General features: G+C 46.0%; 2 protein-coding genes across 4 annotated transcripts in view; both read right to left on the bottom strand.

Moving 5' to 3' along the window:
- Positions 1–422: 422 nt before the first annotated feature.
- On the bottom strand, positions 423–14877 carry LOC119501224 (globoside alpha-1,3-N-acetylgalactosaminyltransferase 1-like). Of its 3 annotated transcripts, none has more exons than XM_037791433.1 (12): positions 14782–14877; positions 8962–9061; positions 8435–8666; positions 6930–6959; positions 6125–6166; positions 5102–5158; positions 3891–3923; positions 3657–3791; positions 3420–3552; positions 3124–3316; positions 2339–2558; positions 423–1454 (listed from the first exon to the last, which is right to left on the bottom strand). In XM_037791433.1, exons 3-12 carry the CDS (start codon positions 8491–8493, stop codon positions 1313–1315), a joined length of 1044 nt encoding a protein of 347 aa, XP_037647361.1. In that variant the 5' UTR covers positions 8494–8666; positions 8962–9061; positions 14782–14877; the 3' UTR covers positions 423–1312. The 3 variants fall into 3 exon arrangements, with proteins under 3 accessions (XP_037647361.1, XP_037647362.1, XP_037647363.1); XM_037791434.1 differs by lacking the exon at positions 14782–14877 and adding an exon at positions 12355–12377; XM_037791435.1 differs by lacking the exon at positions 5102–5158.
- A 2239-nt stretch (positions 14878–17116) lies between these two features.
- The window catches only part of maptb (microtubule-associated protein tau b), a 22634-nt gene continuing 17250 nt past the window's right edge, over positions 17117–22500 (bottom strand). The window contains exons 9-11 of the mRNA XM_037791686.1: positions 19601–19710; positions 18876–19022; positions 17117–18048 (exon numbers count right to left, since the gene is read on the bottom strand). Coding sequence (XP_037647614.1) covers positions 18016–18048; positions 18876–19022; positions 19601–19710 — 290 coding nt within the window. The 3' untranslated portion in view covers positions 17117–18015. The remainder of the gene's footprint in view (positions 18049–18875; positions 19023–19600; positions 19711–22500) is intronic.

The raw sequence follows: 22500 nt of genomic DNA, 5'->3' as shown, positions 1-22500 counted from the left end.
AACGTACCGAGAGCGCTACAGTACGTCTTTCTGATTATGGGGCGGCTGCGTGGCGGCTGCGTGGCGGCTGCGTGGCGGCTGCGTGGCGGCTGCGTGATTCCTGCGTGGCGGCTGCGTGATTCCTGCGTCGGGTGTTCACACCAGCTGCGTTTCTGCAGCTGCTGCTGTCAGCCCTTTCTTTCTACATAGAGTTTGACTTTCATAATGTCCATTAACTTTCATTATAAATGTCGAAGGTTCAGAAACGTGTGGTAATTTGTAAATAATAGTAATAATCCACCATTAAAACCCCGTATTATATTCATTCATGGAGTTGTCCAAGTCACTGCATGTTCTACAGCACTGTCCGGCACATATTTCAGAATAAAAGCCTTGTGTTAACAAATGAAGGAATTCTGTCCACAGAAAATACGCTTGAGGGCTTTTATTTTGAAATGAAAGCAGGAAGTGTTGATTTAAGTCTTTACTTTTTTTTCATCCCGTAACATATTCTACAGATAAACGTGTAAACTGTAGTTATGTTTCTGATATGATGTTAATATACAGTCAATAGATCACCTTCACTGTCTGTTGTTGCTGTGAACCGCACAGCTCGTGTCAAAAATAGACGAGACCTCGAATCTCTAGAAGAGACGCAGTCGAGTCGCGCATTTCACGCGGGCAGTGTGGCTGCTCTAACCTGTTAACACAGACGCCAAAATAAAAAAACATCAGGTAACGCTGCCGCCACGCTGCTGACGGTCCCGGTGTGGACGAGGCTTTAGACCTCAGAGGGTTGAGGACCCGCAGAAGCCCCCTTTTGTTCTATAACGGCTATTTCTTGTTTGGCCACTAACAACATCCTCGGTCACAACTCGTCTGGAAAGAAAAACAACAGCTTCATGCATTAGTGTCACACGTGATGCATTCAGGCACAGTGCTTAGTGTAGGTCACCTGAGTTTCATAGTTAAATAAGTAAGACACTAGATGCAAAAAGAACAGAAGCTTCGGCTAATGTGACGGCTAAAAAAAGGTACGTAAAACTAAACCTGATAGATTTAGAGAGTTAAAGAAGAGCTGACGAACGCTAGCTAACGGTCCTGAGAGCGTCGGCGGGACGGATCAGGCCGTGACGCCGTGTAACGACAGGAAGTGCTTCTTTAGTGTACGATAATTCTGTGAAGTCTTTTAGCCGTTCAAATTAGGACTGACTGACTGACGCCAGACGTCAGGTGAAGAGGTGGGTTGTGGGTAAGCCTCAGGTGTTAGAGACAGGTGTGAACCGGTTCCAAACCGTGATGTTTTCTTGGAGGTTCGGTCCGGTCCGGACTCTCAGGGGTTGGGTCGGATCGCAGCGTAGTTCTTGACGACTCCGGAGAATCTGATGATGTGAAGTTCACCATTTCTGGGTTTGAAGTCCTGCCACAGGTACTCAGGTGAGAGCACCTTACTGGGCTTGTTGATCCACATGTACCTGAACACAGGAACAGGAAGTGATTAGAAAATACAACGAGGGTCAACACCTGGTGACTCTCCTCCTGTCTACCTGTTCAGGTGACTCTCCTCCTAACTACCTGTTCAGGTGACTCTCCTCCTGTCTACCTGTTCAGGTGACTCTCCTCCTAACTACCTGTTCAGGTGACTCTCCTCCTAACTACCTGTTCAGGTGACTCTCCTCCTGTCTACCTGTTCAGGTGACACTCCTCCTGCCTACCTGTTCAGGTGACTCTCTTCCTAACTACCTGTTCAGGTGACTCTCCTCCTGCCTACCTGTTCAGGTGACACTCCTCCTGCCTACCTGTTCAGGTGACTCTCTTCCTAACTACCTGTTCAGGTGACTCTCTTCCTAACTACCTGTTCAGGTGACTCTCCTCCTAACTACCTGTTCAGGTGACTCTCCTCCTAACTACCTGTTCAGGTGACTCTCCTCCTGCCTACCTGTTTAGGTGACTCTCCTCCTGTCTACCTGTTCAGGTGACTCTCCTCCTGTCTACCTGTTCAGGTGACTCTCCTCCTAACTACCTGTTCAGGTGACTCTCCTCCTGTCTACCTGTTCAGGTGACTCTCCTCCTAACTACCTGTTCAGGTGACACTCCTCCTGCCTACCTGTTCAGGTGACTCTCTTCCTAACTACCTGTTCAGGTGACTCTCTTCCTAACTACCTGTTCAGGTGACTCTCCTCCTAACTACCTGTTCAGGTGACTCTCCTCCTAACTACCTGTTCAGGTGACTCTCCTCCTGCCTACCTGTTTAGGTGACTCTCCTCCTGTCTACCTGTTCAGGTGACTCTCCTCCTGTCTACCTGTTCAGGTGACTCTCCTCCTAACTACCTGTTCAGGTGACTCTCCTCCTAACTACCTGTTCAGGTGACTCTCCTCCTGCCAGGCAGCCTCGATGCCTTCCCGGGCGTCAGCCTCAAAGTTGGAGCGGCAAGTTTTGGCGAGCAGGTGTACTTCCTGCAGGAGGCCTCCAAACGCCCCCCCACAGTAGTAGAAGTCCCCCTCCCCAGGACCCACGTAAGCTCTGGACACGGTTCTCCGCTCGTAGGGGAACCTACTCCGGTCGTCCCTGTAGTAACCTGAACACACAAGGAGGAAACAGCCTGAACCTTAACGGCAGCCGACACGCTGAAAGTACTCAGAGGCAGAGATACATGAATACTTTAAAAACTTTTTATTTTTACTTTTTTTAGCATTTTTTTGACCTTTCTTGAACATTTTTAGACAATTTTCAGACTTTTTTTATTTTTAACATTTTACTGACTTAAAAAAAAAAAAAAAAAAAAAAAGATTTTAATACATTTTTCTGACTTTTTTTTAGTGTTTTTTTTTCGGAAAAAAAACCCTCACACATTCACATATCTGGAGGTCAGAGGTCAAGGGACCCCTTTCAAAATGGACATGACAGTTTTTCCTCGCCAACATGTGGCGTAGGTTTGGAGCGTTATTTAACCTCCTTCACTACCAGCTAGTCTGACCTGGTTGGTACCGATGGATTCATCAGGTTGTCTAGTTCACTATTGGAGGAAACAGCCTGATCCGTAACGGCAGCGAACACGCTGAAAGCACCCGAAGGCAGAGATACATGAATATGAGACTCTGCTGAACATCAGCCTGGATGATGATTCGGTGTCGCCCACTGACCTGGATGTACCACGGCGACCAGTGCGCCCAATGACTCGGTCCCCCAGCGGCCGTGGAACCGAGAGTCGACGTCCAAACAGAAGATGTAGTCGGTGTGGTTACGAAGATCCTCTGTCAGCGTCTGGATGAGCTCCATCCTCCGAGCAGAGATCTCCTGCCAACGATTGGAGCTGGGCACCGAACGCACCGTCATCTGGAGGAGGAAGAGGAGGAAGAGGAGGAAGAGGAGGAAGAGGAGTTGTTGGATATCAAACATCTCAGATCAGTGTGAATATGTCGCACTAGCACGAGTTTACCTGTCTGCCGGCGGCCATTTTGACTTGGGGCACCTCGGTCGGCCGGTCGGTGAACACGTAAATATGCACCTTGAAACCAACGAAGAAGTGCTTCTCTGCCGTCTCCAGGAAGTCTTTCAGGAACATGATGTACCTGTCCAGAAGGTCAGAGAGGTCACCTCCAAGTCTAAGGTCTCAAAGCAGAGGAGCTGCGTTCAGGACGGCGTGGAAAGCACGGCGTTGTGATTTCATACTTACTTTCCGACAGCGAACACGGTGGCGGCGACGGTGATGTTCTTTGGTTTGTAGATGCTGTCGAGTAGAACCGGGTTAAAGCAACCCTCCCAGACAATAGGAGCCAACCAGGGCGTCACCGTCACCACGTCGGTACGACTACGGTGGAAAACACGGAATGACATCATTAACAAACAAACAACAACAACAACAACAACAACAACAACAGCAGCAGCAGCAGCAGTGAATGATACTCACCCCTGTGTGAGGCTCGGCTGTTTGTACTGCAGACTGAAACACAGAGTTTCCTCATCAGATCACACAACAACTCAAGTGCTGTTAGCATTGTTAGCGCTCTACGCATTGTTAGCGCTGTACGCATTGTTAGCGCTGTAAGCATTGTTAGCGCTGTACGCATTGTTAGCGCTGTAAGCATTGTTAGCGCTGTAAGCATTGTTAGCGCTGTAAGCATTGTTAGCGCTGTAAGCATTGTTAGCGCTGTACGCATTGTTAGCGCTGTATGCATTGTTAGCGCTGTAAGCATTGTTAGCGCTGTTAGCATTGTTAGCGCTGTTAGCATTGTTAGCCCTTGAAGCAAACCAACCCACCAGAGCTAACAGTTAGCATTAGCATCACTGTACACCATCACCGATGTGTGCCAGTGCTATATATAACAGACCGTTGCTATGTATAGCAGACCGTTGCTATGTATAACAGACCGTTGCTATGTATAACAGACCGTTGCTATGTATAACAGACCGTTGCTATGTATAACAGACCGCTGCTATGTATAACACATCGTTGCTATGTATAACAGACCGTTGCTATGTATAACAGACCGTTGCCATGTATAACAGACCGCTGCTATGTATAACAGACCGCTGCTATGTATAACACATCGTTGCTATGTATAACAGACCGTTGCTATGTATAACAGACCGTTGCCATGTATAACATACCGTTGCCATGTATAACAGACCGTTGCCATGTATAACAGACCGTTGCTATGTATAACATACCGTTGCCATGTATAACAGACCGTTGCTATGTATAACATACCGTTGCCATGTATAACAGACCGTTGCTATGTATAACATACCGTTGCCATGTATAACAGACCGTTGCTATGTATAACATACCGTTGCCATGTATAACAGACCGTTGCTATGTATAACAGACCGTTGCTATGTATAACATACCGTTGCCATGTATAACAGACCGTTGCCATGTATAACAGACCGTTGCTACGTATATATATATACACATGCATTTATATACTGTATACAGTACATACTGTATACATACTTGTCAGATTACACACCAACTCTGCGGTGAGTTCGAAGTCAAGCTGTTCTCCCACAATGCATTGCACAAAGCAAATGGAAGATAGATGCAGTGCAGTCTGTTTCACACTGACAGTGATTGATTAGGATGAGGATGAGGATGATGATGATGATGAAGGTACTCACTGATCAGGAGCCACCAGGTGGAGCTCATAACTCACAGGGATGACATCAGCAGGAGGTCTGCACAATAATATATATATATATATATTTATATATAAAATGTTATATGATACATGACGGCCCAGAGTCGTCATGTTCTCCCCGTGTCAGCGTGGGTTTTCTCCGGGTGCTCAGGTTTCCTCCCACAGTCCAAAGACATGCATGTTCATTGACTCTAAATGTCCCGTAGGTGTGAATGGTTGTCAGTCTATTTGTGTCGGCTCCACTAACAGGATAAGCGGTTGCGGTTAATAAACGATTATTATTATTGTTATATTATTGTTTATATGATTAATGTGAGGCTTCTGCTGTAGTAGTTAGTGAGAGATCAGTGTGTCTGTTACTGTAGTTCTCTACAGCTGCCACCAGGTGTCACCAGGTGATCACACCTGAACCTGAACCTCAAGGTTATTATAGGTAGATATGTCATTTAGATAGGTAGATAGGTAGATAAAAACCTGTCAACACATTCAGACTGGACCGGTTCTGGAACCAGAGTGTCTGGTTGCTTCTAATAACTAAACCATTGTTGGTTAATGGAAAACTGAAAACCTCTTAAATACACACCCCACACACACTCATAGCAAACACCATCACAGCAACACTGCAACGTCATTCTGACTAGTCGTAACTCTTATTCCAGATATCCATAACGTCACTGTGACTAGTCCAAACAACAGATAGAGATATCTGTTATTCAGTTATCCATCTAATCCTAAATAAACTTCATTAGGACTAGTCAAGATTTACTTTTAGATATCTCAAAAGGAGGTAGTTTGAATAGTACCAGTCATAATGTAATCAGGGATATCTAGAATCAGAGATATGACTAGATAAGATAATGATGCAGATATCTCTAGAGGACATCCTGTCTGGTTATTAAATAATGAAACAGTCCTGTGGTTCCTGGTCAACAGACTCTCTGTGTGAGCAGGCTGATAAGACTATCAGTCCACACCCTGAAGGAGTATAGAAACTGTTACTGACCCGTTCTCTCGACTGGCGTCGTTCAGCCTGAAGCTCACGAATCTGTTAACAAACACAAACATTAATCAGTCAATAAATAATAAGTTTAAATTCTATATCTGGTAATACGTGTTTAAAAAGGTTTATAACACATTATGTGAAGAAAATAAATGACTAGAAAGATTTCGCAAGAAATTTTGACTGTGTGCTAGAGTTGCTCTATGGGGCTTTTATTTTGAAAAACAAGCCTCATCCAGAGCTTCCCGTTAGGATAAAGGTACTCTATGGGGCTTTTATTTTGAAAAAACAAGCCTCATCCTGAGCTTCCTGTTAGGATAGAGTTACTCTATGGGGCTTTTCTTTTGAAAAACAAGCCTCATCCCGAGCTTCCTCTTAGGATAGAGTTACTCTATGGGGCTTTTATTTTGAAAAACAAGCCTCATCCTGAGCTTCCTGTTAGGATAAAGGTACTCTATGGGGCTTTTCTTTTGAAAAACAAGCCTTATCCTGAGCTTCCTGTTAGGGTAGAGTTACTCTATGGGGCTTTTGTTTTGAAAAATAAATCTCATCCTGAGCTTCCTGTTAGGATTGAATATAAAATAAAGTACATATATGACAAATTAAATATATTAAATATAAGACTATAAAATGTATAATACATTAAACTTAAAACATTATATATAATATATATTATAAAATATAGTACATATATGACATATTAAACATACTAAATATAAAACTATATAAACATATAAAACATTAAATATTAAATATATTAAAAATAAAACATGATTAAATATATAATATATTAATTAGTGTGTGTTACCTGGACTGGTAGAGGTAGCAATACAGCACTCTGTGGGTTCAAACACAATCAATCATTCGTAATCAATAAGAAGTGATCGGATCATATTTACATCGTTAATGAGCTTAATGAAGCTCTTTGATTGGCTGGTTGTTAGTGAAATGCACCTTGGGAGTTGTAGTTAATGTCCCCCTTCAAGTGTTTGTGTCCAAAAGCTTCTTGTCTACAGTAGAAGTAGTAGTAGTACTTCAGTACTTTATAAACTCACCCTAGTAGTAATAGTAGTATAAGTACTTCTAAAAATAATACTTGTGTATGAACACTCCCGTAGAAGTAGTATTAGTACTTCTAACAATAGTACTTGTATATGAACTAACCCCAGTAGCAGTATTATTAGTACTTCTTAAACTAGTAGTAGTAGTAGTAGTAGTAGTGGTAGTGGTAGTGGTAGTGGTAGTAGTGGTAGTGGTAGTAGTGGTAGTGGTAGTGGTAGTAGTGGTAGTAGTAGTAGTGGTAGTGGTAGTGGTAGTAGTGGTAGTAGTAGTAGTAGTGGTAGTAGTAGTAGTAGTAGTAGTGGTAGTGGTAGTGGTAGTGGTAGTAGTAGTAGCAGTAGCGGCAGTAGCAGTAGCGGTAGTGGTAGTGGTAGTAGTGGTAGTAGTAGTGGTAGTGGTAGTAGTGGTAGTAGTGGTAGTAGTAGTGGTAGTGGTAGTAGTAGTAGTAGTAGTAGTAGTGGTAGTAGTAGTAGTAGTAATAGTAGTAGTGGTAGTAGTAGTAGTGGTAGTAGTAGTAGTAGTGGTAGTAGTGGTAGTAGTAGTAGTAGTAGTAGTAGTAGTAGTAGTAGTGGTAGTGGTAGTGGTAGTAGTAGTAGTAGTAGTGGTAGTGGTAGTAGTAGTAGTAGTAGTAGTGGTAGTAGTAGTAGTAGTAGTAGTAGTAGTAGTAGTGGTAGTAGTAGTGGTAGTAGTAGTAGTAGTAGTAGTAGTGGTAGTGGTAGTAGTGGTAGTAGTAGTAGTAGTAGTAGTAGTAGTAGTGGTAGTAGTAGTGGTAGTGGTAGTGGTAGTAGTAGTAGTAGTAGTGGTAGTAGTGGTAGTGGTAGTAGTAGTAGTAGTAGTAGTAGTAGTAGTAGTGGTAGTAGTGGTAGTAGTAGTAGTAGTAGTAGTAGTAGTAGTGGTAGTAGTAGTAGTAGTAGTAGTGGTAGTGGTAGTGGTAGTAGTAGTAGTAGTAGTGGTAGTGGTAGTGGTAGTAGTAGTAGTAGTAGTGGTAGTAGTGGTAGTGGTAGTGGTAGTAGTAGTAGTAGTAGTGGTAGTAGTAGTAGTGGTAGTAGTAGTAGTAGTAGTGGTAGTAGTGGTAGTAGTGGTAGTAGTAGTGGTAGTAGTAGTAGTAGTAGTGGTAGTAGTGGTAGTGGTAGTAGTAGTAGTAGTAGTAGTAGTAGTAGTAGTAGTAGTGGTAGTAGTAGTACTAGTGGTAGTAGTAGTAGTAGTAGTAGTAGTAGTAGTAGTAGTAGTAGTAGTAGTAGTACTTGTACTCACCCCAGCAGCAGAAGTGACAGCAGAATCACAGTCACAACTTTACTGTTGATCAGCTGCATCTCAGAGTCTCAGTAAGACCAGAACAGTCCCGGTCCACACGGTCAGATCGTTAATCCAGACCAGATCCCCTGAGTCCAGATCCACTGAGTCCAGAACCACCGAGTCCAGAACCACCGAGTCCAGATCCACGAAGTCCAGATCCAGCAGGTGTGAACGGATCACTCCTCTGTGCCTGTAGGAAGAAGTCAGTGTTTGTTAGACTACTTCCCTCAGATTAAACCAAGACACCAGAGACTATACTTCCCTCAGATTAAACCAAGACACCAGAGACTATACTTCCCTCAGATTAAACCAAGACACCAGAGACTATACTTCCCTCAGATTAAACCAAGACACCAGAGACTATACTTCCCTCAGATTATACCAAGACACCAGAGACTATACTTCCCTCAGATTATACCAAGACACCAGAGACTATACTTCATAAACATAGATTAAACCAGATTATGAATGGAAACCTCTCCTACCTTCTGGTCGAAACACAGCTGCAGATTAATGAATGGGGAAAAAGGAAACAGGAATCAGGGCGTCAACGGGAACGAAACCACCATGAAGTCCATTAATCCTCTGTGAAAAGAAGACATGTCACAGTGTTGACACAGCTGTCACTGCTGAGTAGTTCTTTGTAAATTGAATTACTCATCATACTTCCTGTTACTTTGGACGTGAATGAGATCAGCTGACAGGAAGTAAACATCCCGCTGATGTGGTCTACATCAGCCTACTGGTAGTCAGAGGTCCTGTCCAGACCTGGTATTAACACGCGTCCTCAGTGATCCGACCACTAGTGGACAGCTCTAAGAACAGGTGTGAACGCACTCAGGACGCATTGAGATCGGATCTTTCAGACCACATTCAGAGTTGGTCTGGGCCACGTGTGACCTCATTCTTTTAGTGTGTAGTGAACGCGTCCTGGGCCACGTTAAGGACCGCCTGCTCATCTGACGTCCAGCTGGGATCCGCAGGATCACGCGTCCCTCAGGTGAACAGACAGACAGACGCGGTCGCTTGTCGGCATGGAAACGGCCTGTGTGCTTTACTGTATCCTGTCGGTACGAATGTATTTTATGATAATATATCTTGTTTATAGACTTCATATCTACAGACTATCAGACTGGGAACAGGAAGTGCATTATTATCATACTGTCGGAGATGTGTTGGTGTTTTCGTTCTGCTGCTCCGCACGGGGCTGGCACCCAACCCGTTCTCTCCCTGGCTCTCTGGAGCGCCGTACCCCGCTGTTGTCCCGGAGACCGCCGGTCCAATAACCTTTTATTTTGATGTTAAACCTGCAGTAGTCAGTATATTTTTGGCATCATTGGGCAAAACATCCCATAATAACCTTTCAGCGTATTGTAATTCAAGTGTTCTGAGAGAAAACTAGACTCCGGCTCCTCCTCACAGCTCTGTTTTCAGGCTTTAGGACATCTAGCCCGTGATGGGAGACTTTGACCAATCACAGGTCAGTTAAGAGAGAAAGCGTTTCTATTGGCTGAGCTCCGGTCATGTGACCGGAACTTGGCGTTCCTTCACCAACCGCGTCGGGGCTCAGCCCACGTAAAAGGCACCAGAGGTCTGCGGCGACGTCTGCAACCCACCTGACCCGTCTTGAAACACGGACCAAGGAGTCTAACGTGCGCGCAACTCAGAGGGTGCAAGCAAAACCCCGTGGTGCAATGAAAGTGAGGGCCGACACCGTCGGGGAGGTGGAGTGTGAGGACCCGAAAGATGGTGACGAGAGGTTAACGTCACGCTGCCGTAAAGTGGTATCGTTGCCGTTGTATCGGAGACGTTTTGTGAGTACAAGTACATGAGCACAGTATCGGACCCGATACCCGATACTGGCATCGGTATCGGTGCATCCCTACCATTGTGCGAACGGATTGTAACGTAACCTATAAACGGAAACCTTCGCCGACTCTCTCGGGGGCCTCTAACAGCCTGTGGACTGATCTATTCTAGGTAAGGAACTCAGGACTGTTTTGCCGGGAAAATCCAAAGAATATGACGCTTGTGCTCGCTCTACATAGACATGAAGGAGCATCGCTCAACACAGTGAGGAGACACACGTCAGCTAAAAGCACAATATCACTCTATATTTCAGCTGCTTGGCAGTAATGTTAGCTGACCAGACCAAGGTCTCTCCATGAATCAATGCTGATCCTAGTGTTGGCTTTTCCCGCCTCAGCCTCCCGACCGCGGCCGGAGGGAACAGGGGAGACGCCGGAGTTTTGGTGGGAGACGATAACGTTTCTCTCTGCGGAGCCCCGTCACTTCACAAGACACGGGAAACCTCTGTTGGTCTGGAGGAGCTGCAGCAGTTATTTCTGCACAAACGTCCACTGAACATTCACTAGATATTCTCAGAGCTAAACTAACTCTTCTGCAGTGTGGAGTGAGCAGCATGCGTATAACAGAAAAGAGCCAAACTGAATGTTCCACACACGTTTTACCGGTCGTTCCAGGTATGTCATGGTACAAGTTCAGGCAAATAAGGTTCGTCATATTTGAACTAATCTACAGTTTCATTCTAACTGATCAATCATCAGAACAGGTGAACAATGACAGGCATTGTGGGTAAACTAAGGTAAGGTAAGGTAAGGCAGCTTTACAGAGCACATTCCATCAACAGGTGAATTCAAAGTGCTTTAGACAAACAATCAGTGCAAAGGAACATTAAGACATTAACCGTTAAAGATTAGAAAATAAAAACAAGCTTAAAATAAAAGCTAGAATAGAAATAGTGCAGTATCAGATCATTATTGGGTTTGATGAAAGGCAGCAGCAAACATTTAAAGGTCCATATTGTAAAAAGTGCAATTTTCATTTCTTTTATATTTCAATATACGGAGAAACACACACAGCCCGTATTCAGAAACTGCGTTTGAAAGAAGCCGTCAGGATTTCTGTCCATTTGTGATGTCACAAATCTACAAATATTTAGACCATTTCACGGTTTTAAACATAAACATTCTAAATGTGTCCCAGTTTATTTCTTGTTGCAGTGTATGTAAATAACATCAGCTGACAGGAAGTAAACATGGACCCAAGCTGTTGCCTAGCAACGCAATTCCGTTGAAATGAGCTAAAACGGAGCGTTTCAGACGGAGGGTGAATACAGGTGTATTTAGACCGACAGTATGAGGAAAATAAAGGGTTTTTTTTTAACATTAAAACACGTAAACATGTTCTAGTAGAAACACAAAATACAAACATGAACTTGAAAATGAGCTGATATGGGACCTTTAAAAGAACTAAGAGATGGAGCTTATACCAAATACTCCCAATAAACAGCTCCTTAGTCTGACTTTAGTATATAATATATACTATATATACTATATATATATATATATGTACTATATATATATATAGTATATATATTATATACAATATATATTATATAGTATATATAGTATATATACTATATAATATATATTGTATATAGTATATATACTATATATATATATTGTATATAATATATATACAATATATAGTATATAGTATATAGTATATACTATATACTATATATAGTATATACTATATATATAATATAATAAAAAGGAGGCTGTCTCCACACCACTGAGTTGTAATGTCCTGAATGAGTTAGAGGAGCTCAGTGGAGGTTCATCGTTCTGCTGTCTGATATTATTCAGTAATCTGAGAACTCATTAAAGCAGTTTAAAGAAACACATCCTGCTGTCTCTCTCTGTCTCTCAGGCTGATCAGTCCAGAGAAGCAGACTCTCTGTCAGTATTTAATAACTTTATGATTAACTTTATGATTGATGGTAATAATCCTGCAGCTGTCAGATAAGCACAGTAGAAATAGCAGGACATGTAAAGTATCTTTAAACTGACTACCTGCAGTACTGGAGTAGATGTACTTCGTTACTTCCTGCAGAGAGAACCAGACCTGATCATCTGATCATCTGGAGGAGGTTCCTGTTTCAGTTTGATCAGAGATCAGACTGAGACTTCAGACTTCAGAGAGAACCTCTGTGTTTTAGGGTTCTACTGACTTTAAGGACCAGAACCAGCTGATCGGAGGTCCAGCTGTGTGACGTCACACCGTTACACGGTCATAAGTACCGGTGTGCAAGATTAACTGGTGGCTGAATTAACTGGTGATATTCCCGTGCAGATGTGTGGTAGGAGTGGCCTGTCAGGACCCCTGTCGATTCACTCCCGCTTCTCCTTTCTGTCCGATTGTTTTGTCGGTGTCATTTGAAACATTACGATCAGTTTGCTAGAACAGTCATCACGCGGACGTGAGGCTGTGGTAGCGACGCCAATCTCAGCGCGAGGACATGAGAATGGTAAAGTAGGTGACTTTGTCGATGCCTGTTGAAAACACTGCCAACGTCAATAAATCATTTAAAACGTTTTCTTGCTGTCAGTGTGATATGTGTATGTATCATATCGTTATTAGTATGATGTGAAGTTGATTTGAGACCTGTTCATACTTTCATTCGTAAATGACAAATACAGTCTGACGTCTACACCCAGGTCGAACCCATTCAACTGTGATCAAGTCAGATTAACTTGTGATACAGCATCTGTAGGCTATCTACCAGCGATCAGGTTTTATATTCAATGCTACAGTCATTAATCTCTCTCATCACAACGCTGTTTTTCACTGTGCAGCACATTCACCCAGATTACACTGCAACTAACGTTATCGAGACAGCATTTGGAAAACTACGCACAGGGTTTTTGTGTCTGCTGAAACATTACGATCGGATCGGTTGCTGAAACGTTCATCTCGATCAAGACAGAAATGCATGAAAACATTATCCATCTTCTTTGAGAAAATATCAATCGTCTAGCTAAAAAAAAAACACTGAATGCTGGAGTCGAACCACATGTAGGTAAGAGACTATTAAATATGTTCTAACGCACTTGAATATACCGCTAAGCCACGGAAACAACACACATACCTGCCTCGATTCCCACTATTAATTACTTTAGGAAACGTTAATAAATTAATGAAAAATAATACTATCTGAATGCATCTAAAATGTGAGAAAATTAAGGTATAATATATTGAAGCCATACAATATAATTTCTTTACAATTTATTCTATCAATACTGGCTGCCTTTTCTATGTTGCATCATTAAGACCCACCGAAATCAGATAACAGCATATGCATCACTATGGTGTGCAAAGTGCTAATTGTACATATCAACAACGTGCCCAAATTCTAGTTCAAATAGGTTTCTTCAATGTAGGCTCTGTATCTTGACACAGACATACGTACATAGACTTACTCATTACTATGACAGAAGGAAAGACAACAATCATCATTAGTGATTCAAAACCAGCGTTGTTGGTTAACTACGTTATGTGTGTGTACACTTATGGGGAATTTGACTGTTCTTTTTTTGTATCGCTCTCAGTGTAGCCTACTTACACATAAATAGACATCACAGCTAAGAACAAAGACCACACAGTTGAACACATAAAGTTAAAGAATAGACAGGACTGTATGTGCGTAGTTTTTCAAATGCTGTCTCGATAACGTTAGATGCAAAATTGGAGTTAACAGTGTGATCTGGGTGAATGTGCTGCACAGTGAAGAACAGCGTTGTGATGAGAGAGATTAATGACTGTAGCATTGAATATAAAACCTGATCGCTGGTAGATAGCCTACAGATGCTGTATCACAGGTTGATCTGAGCGGTCACAGTTTGCCACAGCAGCATCTCCACGCTTCCGCGGTGGAGCTGCTGTAAAGTTTAAACATCATACGGTATATTACAGGCTGTATGAAAGTATGAACAGGCCTCAAATCAACTTGACATCAGATTAATAACGATATACGATACAAATATAAGACTGACAACGAGAATATTTTGTAAAGGATTTATTGACGTGAGTGTTTTGAGCAGGCATCGTCTCCTACCACCTACTGTACTCTTGCCCTCAGAGCGGCATCGTGACAGCAGCCTAACGCACGTCAAATTAATTTTCCAGCAAACTGTTCCGTTAGTAATCTTTCAAAAGATACCGACACATGAATGTGATAGAGAGACGAAGAGATCAATATGTTTATTTTCAGGTGAATCGACAGGGGTCCTGACAGGCCACTCCTACCACACATCTGTCTCTAATGCACGGGAATATCACCAGTTAATTCAGCCACCAGTTCATCTTGCACACTACTTCCGTGTTGAGGCTCCAGACCCCGAGCAGAACCCCGTTAACCCTCCGGTACCGACCCGGACCCGGAGACCCGGTACCGGACCAGAGAAACACGGAAACAACCAGAACCAGAACATCAGACTCACCGCCGTGTCCGCGTGCCACCACTCCCAGCGCGCTCTCTCTCTGTGCACTGAAACAGGAAGTGTCAACAACATGCACGAGAACACGCACCCGCACCCCCCAACCAGGCCCCGCCCCCTGAGGTCCCGCCCCTCCGATCAGGTAACACTACGGAGCGTCAACACGTGACGTCAGCAGGTGACGTCAGCAGGTGTTCTCAGGTAACAGGTAAGGCAAGGCAGCTTTATTTGTGTAGCTCATTCCAGCAGCAGGGAGATTCAAAGTGCTTCACAGAAACATCCAAGAACATTTCCACAAAGTGCAAAAGAACATTCAGACATAATTAAAACAGTTATAAAAACATAAACACATTAAAGATTAGAAAATAAAAACAAGCTAAAAATAAAAGCTAGAATAGAATAAAACACAAAAGAGTAAAAGCTGTAGTGCTGTAAGAGATCAAGAAACATCAGAAAGATGCAAAAATAAAAACAAAGAATAACAAACAAACTTCTTGAGCCTGAGAGACAACACGCAGGGCAGACAGGCCCTGAGACCTGATCAGCTGATCAATATCTCTCTCATCTCTCATCACCTCATCAGCCTGATCACAGTATCTGGACCCACGATCCCTTTCACCTGGTTCTGATCTGCCTGCTCCCCAGTCTGCTACCCCGGTCCAGTCTGGTTCAGTCTGGTCCAGTTTGGTTCAGTCTGGTCCAGTTTGGTTCAGTCTGGTCCAGTTTGGTTCAGTCTGGTCTAGTCTGGTCCAGTCTGGTTCAGTCTGGTCTAGTCTGGTCCAGTTTGGTTCAGTCTGGTCTAGTCTGGTCCAGTCTGGTTCAGTCTGGTCCAGTCTGGTCTCACAGTAAACCTTGTTAAACCTGAAGCTGGTCTGAGATCAGCTGCTGTTTGTCTCCACCTGCTGGCTGCTTCAACCCACTGCACAGTGTCCCCCTTCAGTCCTTCAGTCCTGAACCCTCAGTCCCAGTGTCCACCTTCAGTCCTTCAGTCATGAACCCTCAGTCCCAGTGTCCCCCTTCAGTCCTTCAGTCCTTCAGTCATGAACCCTCAGTCCCAGTGTCCCCCTTCAGTCCTTCAGTCCTTCAGTCATGAACCCTCAGTCCCAGTGTCCCCCTAACCCCACACTGGAGGACATACTGGAGGACACACTGGAGGACACACTGGAGGAGACACTGGTGCATCCTCGCTCATGGCTCCTCCGGCGAGCCTCCTCGCTCCTCGAGATGCATTTTAGGAATTGTGACGTCCTTCATGATGGAGCGCTGAGATCGATTTCTGGGTCACTGCCGGAGGAGCGAGGAGCGAGGAGACGAGGAGGCGAGGAGACGAGGAGACGAGGAGGCAAAAAATGGGGAAATGAGAAGCACCTAAAGAGACGATAAATAACCTCAGATGGAAGACGAGGCCGTTTCACAACGAGATGTTTGAACATTATTTGAATATTTGTGATAAAACGTGTCTTTGTGTTGTTTAGTGATGAACTCTCAGCTCAGATTCAAGAGAAACTTTATTGATACAAAGCACTTTAACAGCCGACAAGCATAGAGACACAGCATGGATTTGGCACCTGGTATCAAACTGCATTCTGGGTATTTTGTAGTGATTGGGTGAGAGGGGTGAGGGGGTCATCATGGGGGCTTACAGCACATCAGCATTCAGAAACACACAGGAGATGATGATTGGCTGAGAGGGGTGACATCAGAGAGAGAGACTGTCTGTGATTGGAGGGATTTTATGAAGGAAGCTAACGGACCAATCAGGCTGGAGCAGCATGTTCTCTGTTTTCTATGAGAGAACGGATCTCAGTTTCACCTTCGTCCTCCTCAAGGACTCCTGAGACCATCTAACTGACCCTCAGAACGTTCTCAAGAACTCCTGAGACCATCTAACTGACCCTGAGAACGTTCTCAAGAACTCCTGAGACCATCTAACTGACCCTGAGAACGTTCTCAAGAACTCCTGAGACCATCTAACTGACCCTGAGAACGTTCTCAAGAACTCCTGAGACCATCTAACTGACCCTGAGAACGTTCTCAAGAACTCCTTAGACCATCTAACTGACCCTCAGAACGTTCTCAAGGACACCTTGGACCATCTAACTGACCCTCAGAACGTTCTCAACAACTCCTTAGACCATCTAACTGACCCTCAGAACGTTCTCAACAACTCCTTAGACCATCTAACTGACCCTCAGAACGTTCTCAAGGACTCCTTAGACCATCTAACTGACCCTCAGAACGTTCTCAACAACTCCTTAGACCATCTAACTGACCCTCAGAACGTTCTCAAGGACTCCTTAGACCATCTAACTGACCCTCAGAACGTTCTCAACAACTCCTTAGACCATCTAACTGACCCTGAGAACGTTCTCAAGAACTCCTTAGACCATCTAACTGACCCTGAGAACGTTCTCAAGAACTCCTGAGACCATCTAACTGACCCTGAGAACGTTCTCAAGAACTCCTTAGACCATCTAACTGACCCTGAGAACGTTCTCAAGAACTCCTTAGACCATCTAACTGACCCTCAGAACGTTCTCAAGGACTCCTTAGACCATCTAACTGACCCTGAGAACGTTCTCAAGAACTCCTGAGACCATCTAACTGACCCTGAGAACGTTCTCAAGAACTCCTGGAACAAACATTTGATCACAAAATCTAAATGAAGCTACCAGCCTAGCTTAGCACAAAGACTGGAAGAGAAGCTACTAGCCTAAAGCCGGCCACTCATGATCAGCGGTAAATTGCTCTGTGCTGGCTGTGTCGTTGTTTTCCTACGGGGAGGGCGGCGCCGCTCGGACAGCGCCGCCTGACTAGGTGGGAGCGTGCTACCCCTCGGCGTGGCGCAGCGCTAGAAATTGCCACCATGTGCTGCGCTCATAGTTCAAATGACTTCAACTTTGACCTCGGTTGGAGCTGCAACCGTTGTTGCTTAGAAACAGTGAACGGCGTTCCTTGCACACCTTTTGATGACACATTACACCTGCGAGGGCTCTGAGCGCCGACTCTGGAGAAAACACCTGAACACCTGGCTGACTGACTTGTGATTGGTCGCTCATGTAGCTGAAGTTAAAGGCTTCACATTACATCATAAAATCTCTCCAACCCCGTCGGGGTGATATCAGATGAAGGTCATGAGGAAAAAGGCAGAATGATCTTTTTTTTTCTTTCTTCCATCAGGCAGTTTCCTTGGTAACGGGAGGAGGGGGCGGGGTCTGCAGGCACAGGGTTGTCCAATCACAGGCCTTGTTTGGCGAGGGAGGCAGACACCTGAGAGGAAGAGGAGGCTGTTATTAAGGCCCGAGCAGCGACAACGTCGGGCCGGCGAAGGCCCAATGAAACTGTAGAAATTATTCTTTTTTTTCTTTTTCACAAAAATTAATCGCCTTTTTGACGACGTTAACACGCTCCAAAACTTGGCAGACTTGCCAGACGCGGTGAAAGCTTAGAAAGCTGTACAAATTGAGCCCCTCGCTCCGGTTTCACCTACATGTATGAAATTTGGCAAGCAGATGTAAAATGTTGAGACGCACAAAAAAGCCTCTTGGAGGTATGCCCGAAACTCAACAAGAAGTCAGCCATTTTTAATTTAATGTGTGATTTTCGCCCATTTCTAGCGTTTTATAGGCCGTGTACTTTAACAAACGAATTTGGTCAGGATCATCTAAAGACCTTGAGGATGAAAAGTTATTCAAATGGTGGGTTTTCACTGAACGACCTGACCATGGCGTCATGGCCATTTTGAGCCATTCGCCATGAAACAGGAAGTTGTTGTAACTCCACTGTACATAGTCCAATCTGCCCCAGATGTCTCAGGTATGATGAGGGTCCAGTCCTGATGACATGTACATGAAAAAATACACTCATAGCCCCGCCCCAAGACGTTAGCCACGCCCCCTTTCATAACTCGTGAACCGTTTGTAGTAGAGTCTTTTTCTTCCGGTTTCATTGTGCCTGACCGCGTCAATCGGCGTCCCGCCAGTACCCCCAACACGTGGGAAGGTGCGAGGGCCCGTTCATCGCTGCTCGCAGCCTTAATTGTTATTATTATGTGTGTTTTATTATTCTGGTTTGGTGCGAGCAGGTAAACGTCTCACCTGGTTGGCCAAGGTGTCAAGGGGCGGAGCTTCAGCAGCATCGGGGCTGTGGGGGGAGGAAGAGTCGTCAAGCTGGACGACGATGTCGGCGCCGTGGTCGGTCCGAGCTTTGGCGCTCTCTCTGAAGTTCAGTTTCTGACTCTCAATCTGTCGACACGCCATCAATACAAATACTGTTACACCTGGCAGCTGATATATAATAATTACAATATATAAACAATATAAAACAAATATAAACCCCAAATATAGAGTTACATATAACCTGTACAAAGACAGTTAGATGTATATAAATACTGTATTAAGTATCTGAATAATGTAGAACGTATTTGAACAGTCTATAAAGTATCTGAAGTGTATAAAATATGTGAATACTGAAGCATGTTGTTTGTGCTTTGTTAGCATGTTGTTAGCATGTTGTTTGTGCTTTGTTAGCATGTTGTTAGCATGTTGTTTGTGCTTTGTTAGCATGTTGTTAGCATGTTGTTAGCATGTTGTTAGCATGTTGTTTGTGCTATCTTAGAATGATGTTTGTGTGTTATTAGCATATTGTTAGTGTGTTGTTAGTGTGTTTTTAGCGTGTTATTAGCATGCTGTTAGCGTGTTGTTAGCATGCTGTTAGCGTGTTGTTAGCATGCTGTTAGCGTGTTGTTAGCATGCTGTTAGTGTGTTGTTAGCATGCTGTTAGCGTGTTGTTAGCATGCTGTTAGCGTGTTCTTAGCATGTACCTTCTTCTTCCCTCCTCCTGGTACATGAGTAACGTTCCCCAGAGAACCCACTTTAGACTGAACAGTTTTAAAATCCACCTTCTCTGATTTAATCTCCACCTTCCCTCCACCTGACGACAAGAGAAGTTATTATTACTATAAACATCTTCACTCTGTCAGTAACCATGGTGACGTATAGCTGCCCCCCCTCTGTTAGTAACCATGGTGACGTATAGCTGCCCCCCCCTGTCAGTAACCATGGTGACGTATAGCTGCCCCCCCTCTGTTAGTAACCATGGTGACGTATAGCTGCCCCCCCCTGTCAGTAACCATGGTGACGTATAGCTGCCCCCCCGTCAGTAACCATGGTGACGTATAGCTGCCCCCCCCCTGTTAGTAACCATGGTGACGTGTTTAGCGGGCGTAGCGTTAAGTGGAGGCAGAATAACTCTCTGAACACGTTCGCTAACGCTGGCTAGCTAACGCTGGTTGGCTAACGCTGGCTGGCTAACGCTGGTTAGCTAACGCTGGTTAGCTAACGCTGGCTGGCTAACGCTGGCTGGCTAACGCTGGATGCTGGCTGGCTAACGCTGGCTAGCTAACGCTGGTTGGCTAACGCTGGCTGGCTAACGCTGGACGCTGGCTGGCTAACGCTGGCTAGCTAACGCTGGCTAGCTAACGCTGGCTGGCTAACGCTGGTTGGCTAACGCTGGCTGGCTAACGCTGGACACTGGCTGGCTAACGCTGGCTAGCTAACGCTGGCTGGCTAACGCTGGACGCTGGCTGGCTAACGCTGGTTGGCTAACGCTGGACGCTGGCTGGCTAACGCTGGCTAGCTAACGCTGGCTGGCTAACGTTGGCTGGCTAACGTTGGCTGGCTAATGCTGGACGCTGGCTGGCTAACGCTGGTTGGCTAACGCTGGTTGGCTAACGCTGGACGCTGGCTGGCTAACGCTGGTTGGCTAACGCTGGCTGGCTAACGCTGGTTGGCTAACGCTGGTTGGCTAACGCTGGCTGGCTAACGCTGGACGCTGGCTGGCTAACGCTGGTTGGCTAACGCTGGCTGGCTAACGCTGGTTGGCTAACGCTGGTTGGCTAACGCTGGCTGGCTAACGCTGGCTAGCTAACGCTAGTTGGCTAACGCTGGTTGGCTAACGCTGGTTGGCTAACGCTGGTTAGCTAACGCTGGTTGGCTAACGCTGGCTGGCTAACGCTGGCTGGCTAACGCTGGACGCTGGCTGGCTAACGCTGGACGCTGGCTGGCTAACGCTGGCTGGCTAACGCTGGACGCTGGCTGGCTAACGATGGTTGGCTAACGCTGGCTGGCTAACGCTGGACGCTGGCTGGCTAACGCTGGACGCTGGCTGGCTAACGCTGGCTAGCTAACGCTGGTTGGCTAACGCTGGCTGGCTAACGCTGGACGCTGGCTGGCTAACGCTGGTTGGCTAACGCTGAACGCTGGCTGGCTAACGCTGGACGCTGGCTGGCTAACGATGGTTGGCTAACGCTGGCTGGCTAACGCTGGACGCTGGCTGGCTAACGCTGGACGCTGGCTGGCTAACGCTGGCTAGCTAACGCTGGTTGGCTAACGCTGGCTGGCTAACGCTGGACGCTGGCTGGCTAACGCTGGCTAGCTAACGCTGGCTGGCTAACGCTGGCTGGCTAACGCTGGACGCTGGCTGGCTAACGCTGGTTGGCTAACGCTGGACGCTGGCTGGCTAACGCTGGACGCTGGCTGGCTAACGATGGTTGGCTAACGCTGGCAGGCTAACGCTGGACGCTGGCTGGTTAACACTGGACGCTGGCTGGCTAACGCTGGTTGGCTAACGCTGGCTGGCTAACGCTGGTTGGCTAACGCTGGACGCTGGCTGGCTAACGCTGGTTGGCTAACGCTGGCTGGCTAACGCTGGTTGGCTAATGCTGGCTGGCTAACGCTGGACGCTGGCTGGCTAACGCTGGTTGGCTAACGCTGGCTGGCTAACGCTGGTTGGCTAACGCTGGTTGGCTAACGCTGGCTGGCTAACGCTGGCTAGCTAACGCTGGTTGGCTAACGCTGGCTGGCTAACGCTGGACGCTGGCTGGCTAACGCTGGTTGGCTAACGCTGGACGCTGGCTGGCTAACGCTGGTTGGCTAACGCTGGACGCTGGCTGGCTAACGCTGGTTGGCTAACGCTGGCTGGCTAACGCTGGTTAGCTAACGCTGGTTGGCTAACGCTGGCTGGCTAACGCTGGCTGGCTAACGCTGGACGCTGGCTGGCTAACGCTGGCTAGCTAACGCTGGTTGGCTAACTCTGGCTGGCTAACGCTGGATGCTGGCTGGCTAACGCTGGCTAGCTAACGCTGGCTGGCTAACGCTGGTTTGCTAACGCTGGACGCTGGCTGGCTAACGCTGGTTGGCTAACGCTGGCTGGCTAACGCTGGCTAGCTAATGCTGGTTGGCTATTGCTGGCTGGCTAATGCTGGACGCTGGCTGGCTAACGCTGGTTGGCTAACGCTGGCTGGCTAACGCTGGTTGGCTAACGCTGGTTGGCTAACGCTGGCTGGCTAACGCTGGATGCTGGCTGGCTAACGCTGGCTAGCTAACGCTGGTTGGCTAACGCTGGCTGGCTAACGCTGGACGCTGGCTGGCCTAACGCTGGCTAGCTAACGCTGGTTGGCTAACGCTGGCTGGCTAACGCTGGACGCTGGCTGGCTAACGCTGGTTGGCTAACGCTGGCTGGCTAACGCTGGACGCTGGCTGGCTTACGCTGGACGCTGGTTGGCTAACGCTGGACGCTGGCTGGCTAACGCTGGCTAGCTAACGCTGGTTGGCTAACGCTGGCTGGCTAACGCTGGACGCTGGCTGGCTAACGCTGGTTGGCTAACGCTGGCTGGCTAACGCTGGACGCTGGCTGGCTAACGCTGGACGCTGGCTGGCTAAC

This window comes from Sebastes umbrosus, chromosome 14 (assembly GCF_015220745.1).
Source record: "Sebastes umbrosus isolate fSebUmb1 chromosome 14, fSebUmb1.pri, whole genome shotgun sequence".
NCBI classification, from domain to species: Eukaryota; Metazoa; Chordata; class Actinopteri; order Perciformes; family Sebastidae; genus Sebastes; species Sebastes umbrosus.
Note: the sequence above shows the minus strand (reverse complement) of the source record. Positions and strands in the feature narration are given on the sequence as shown.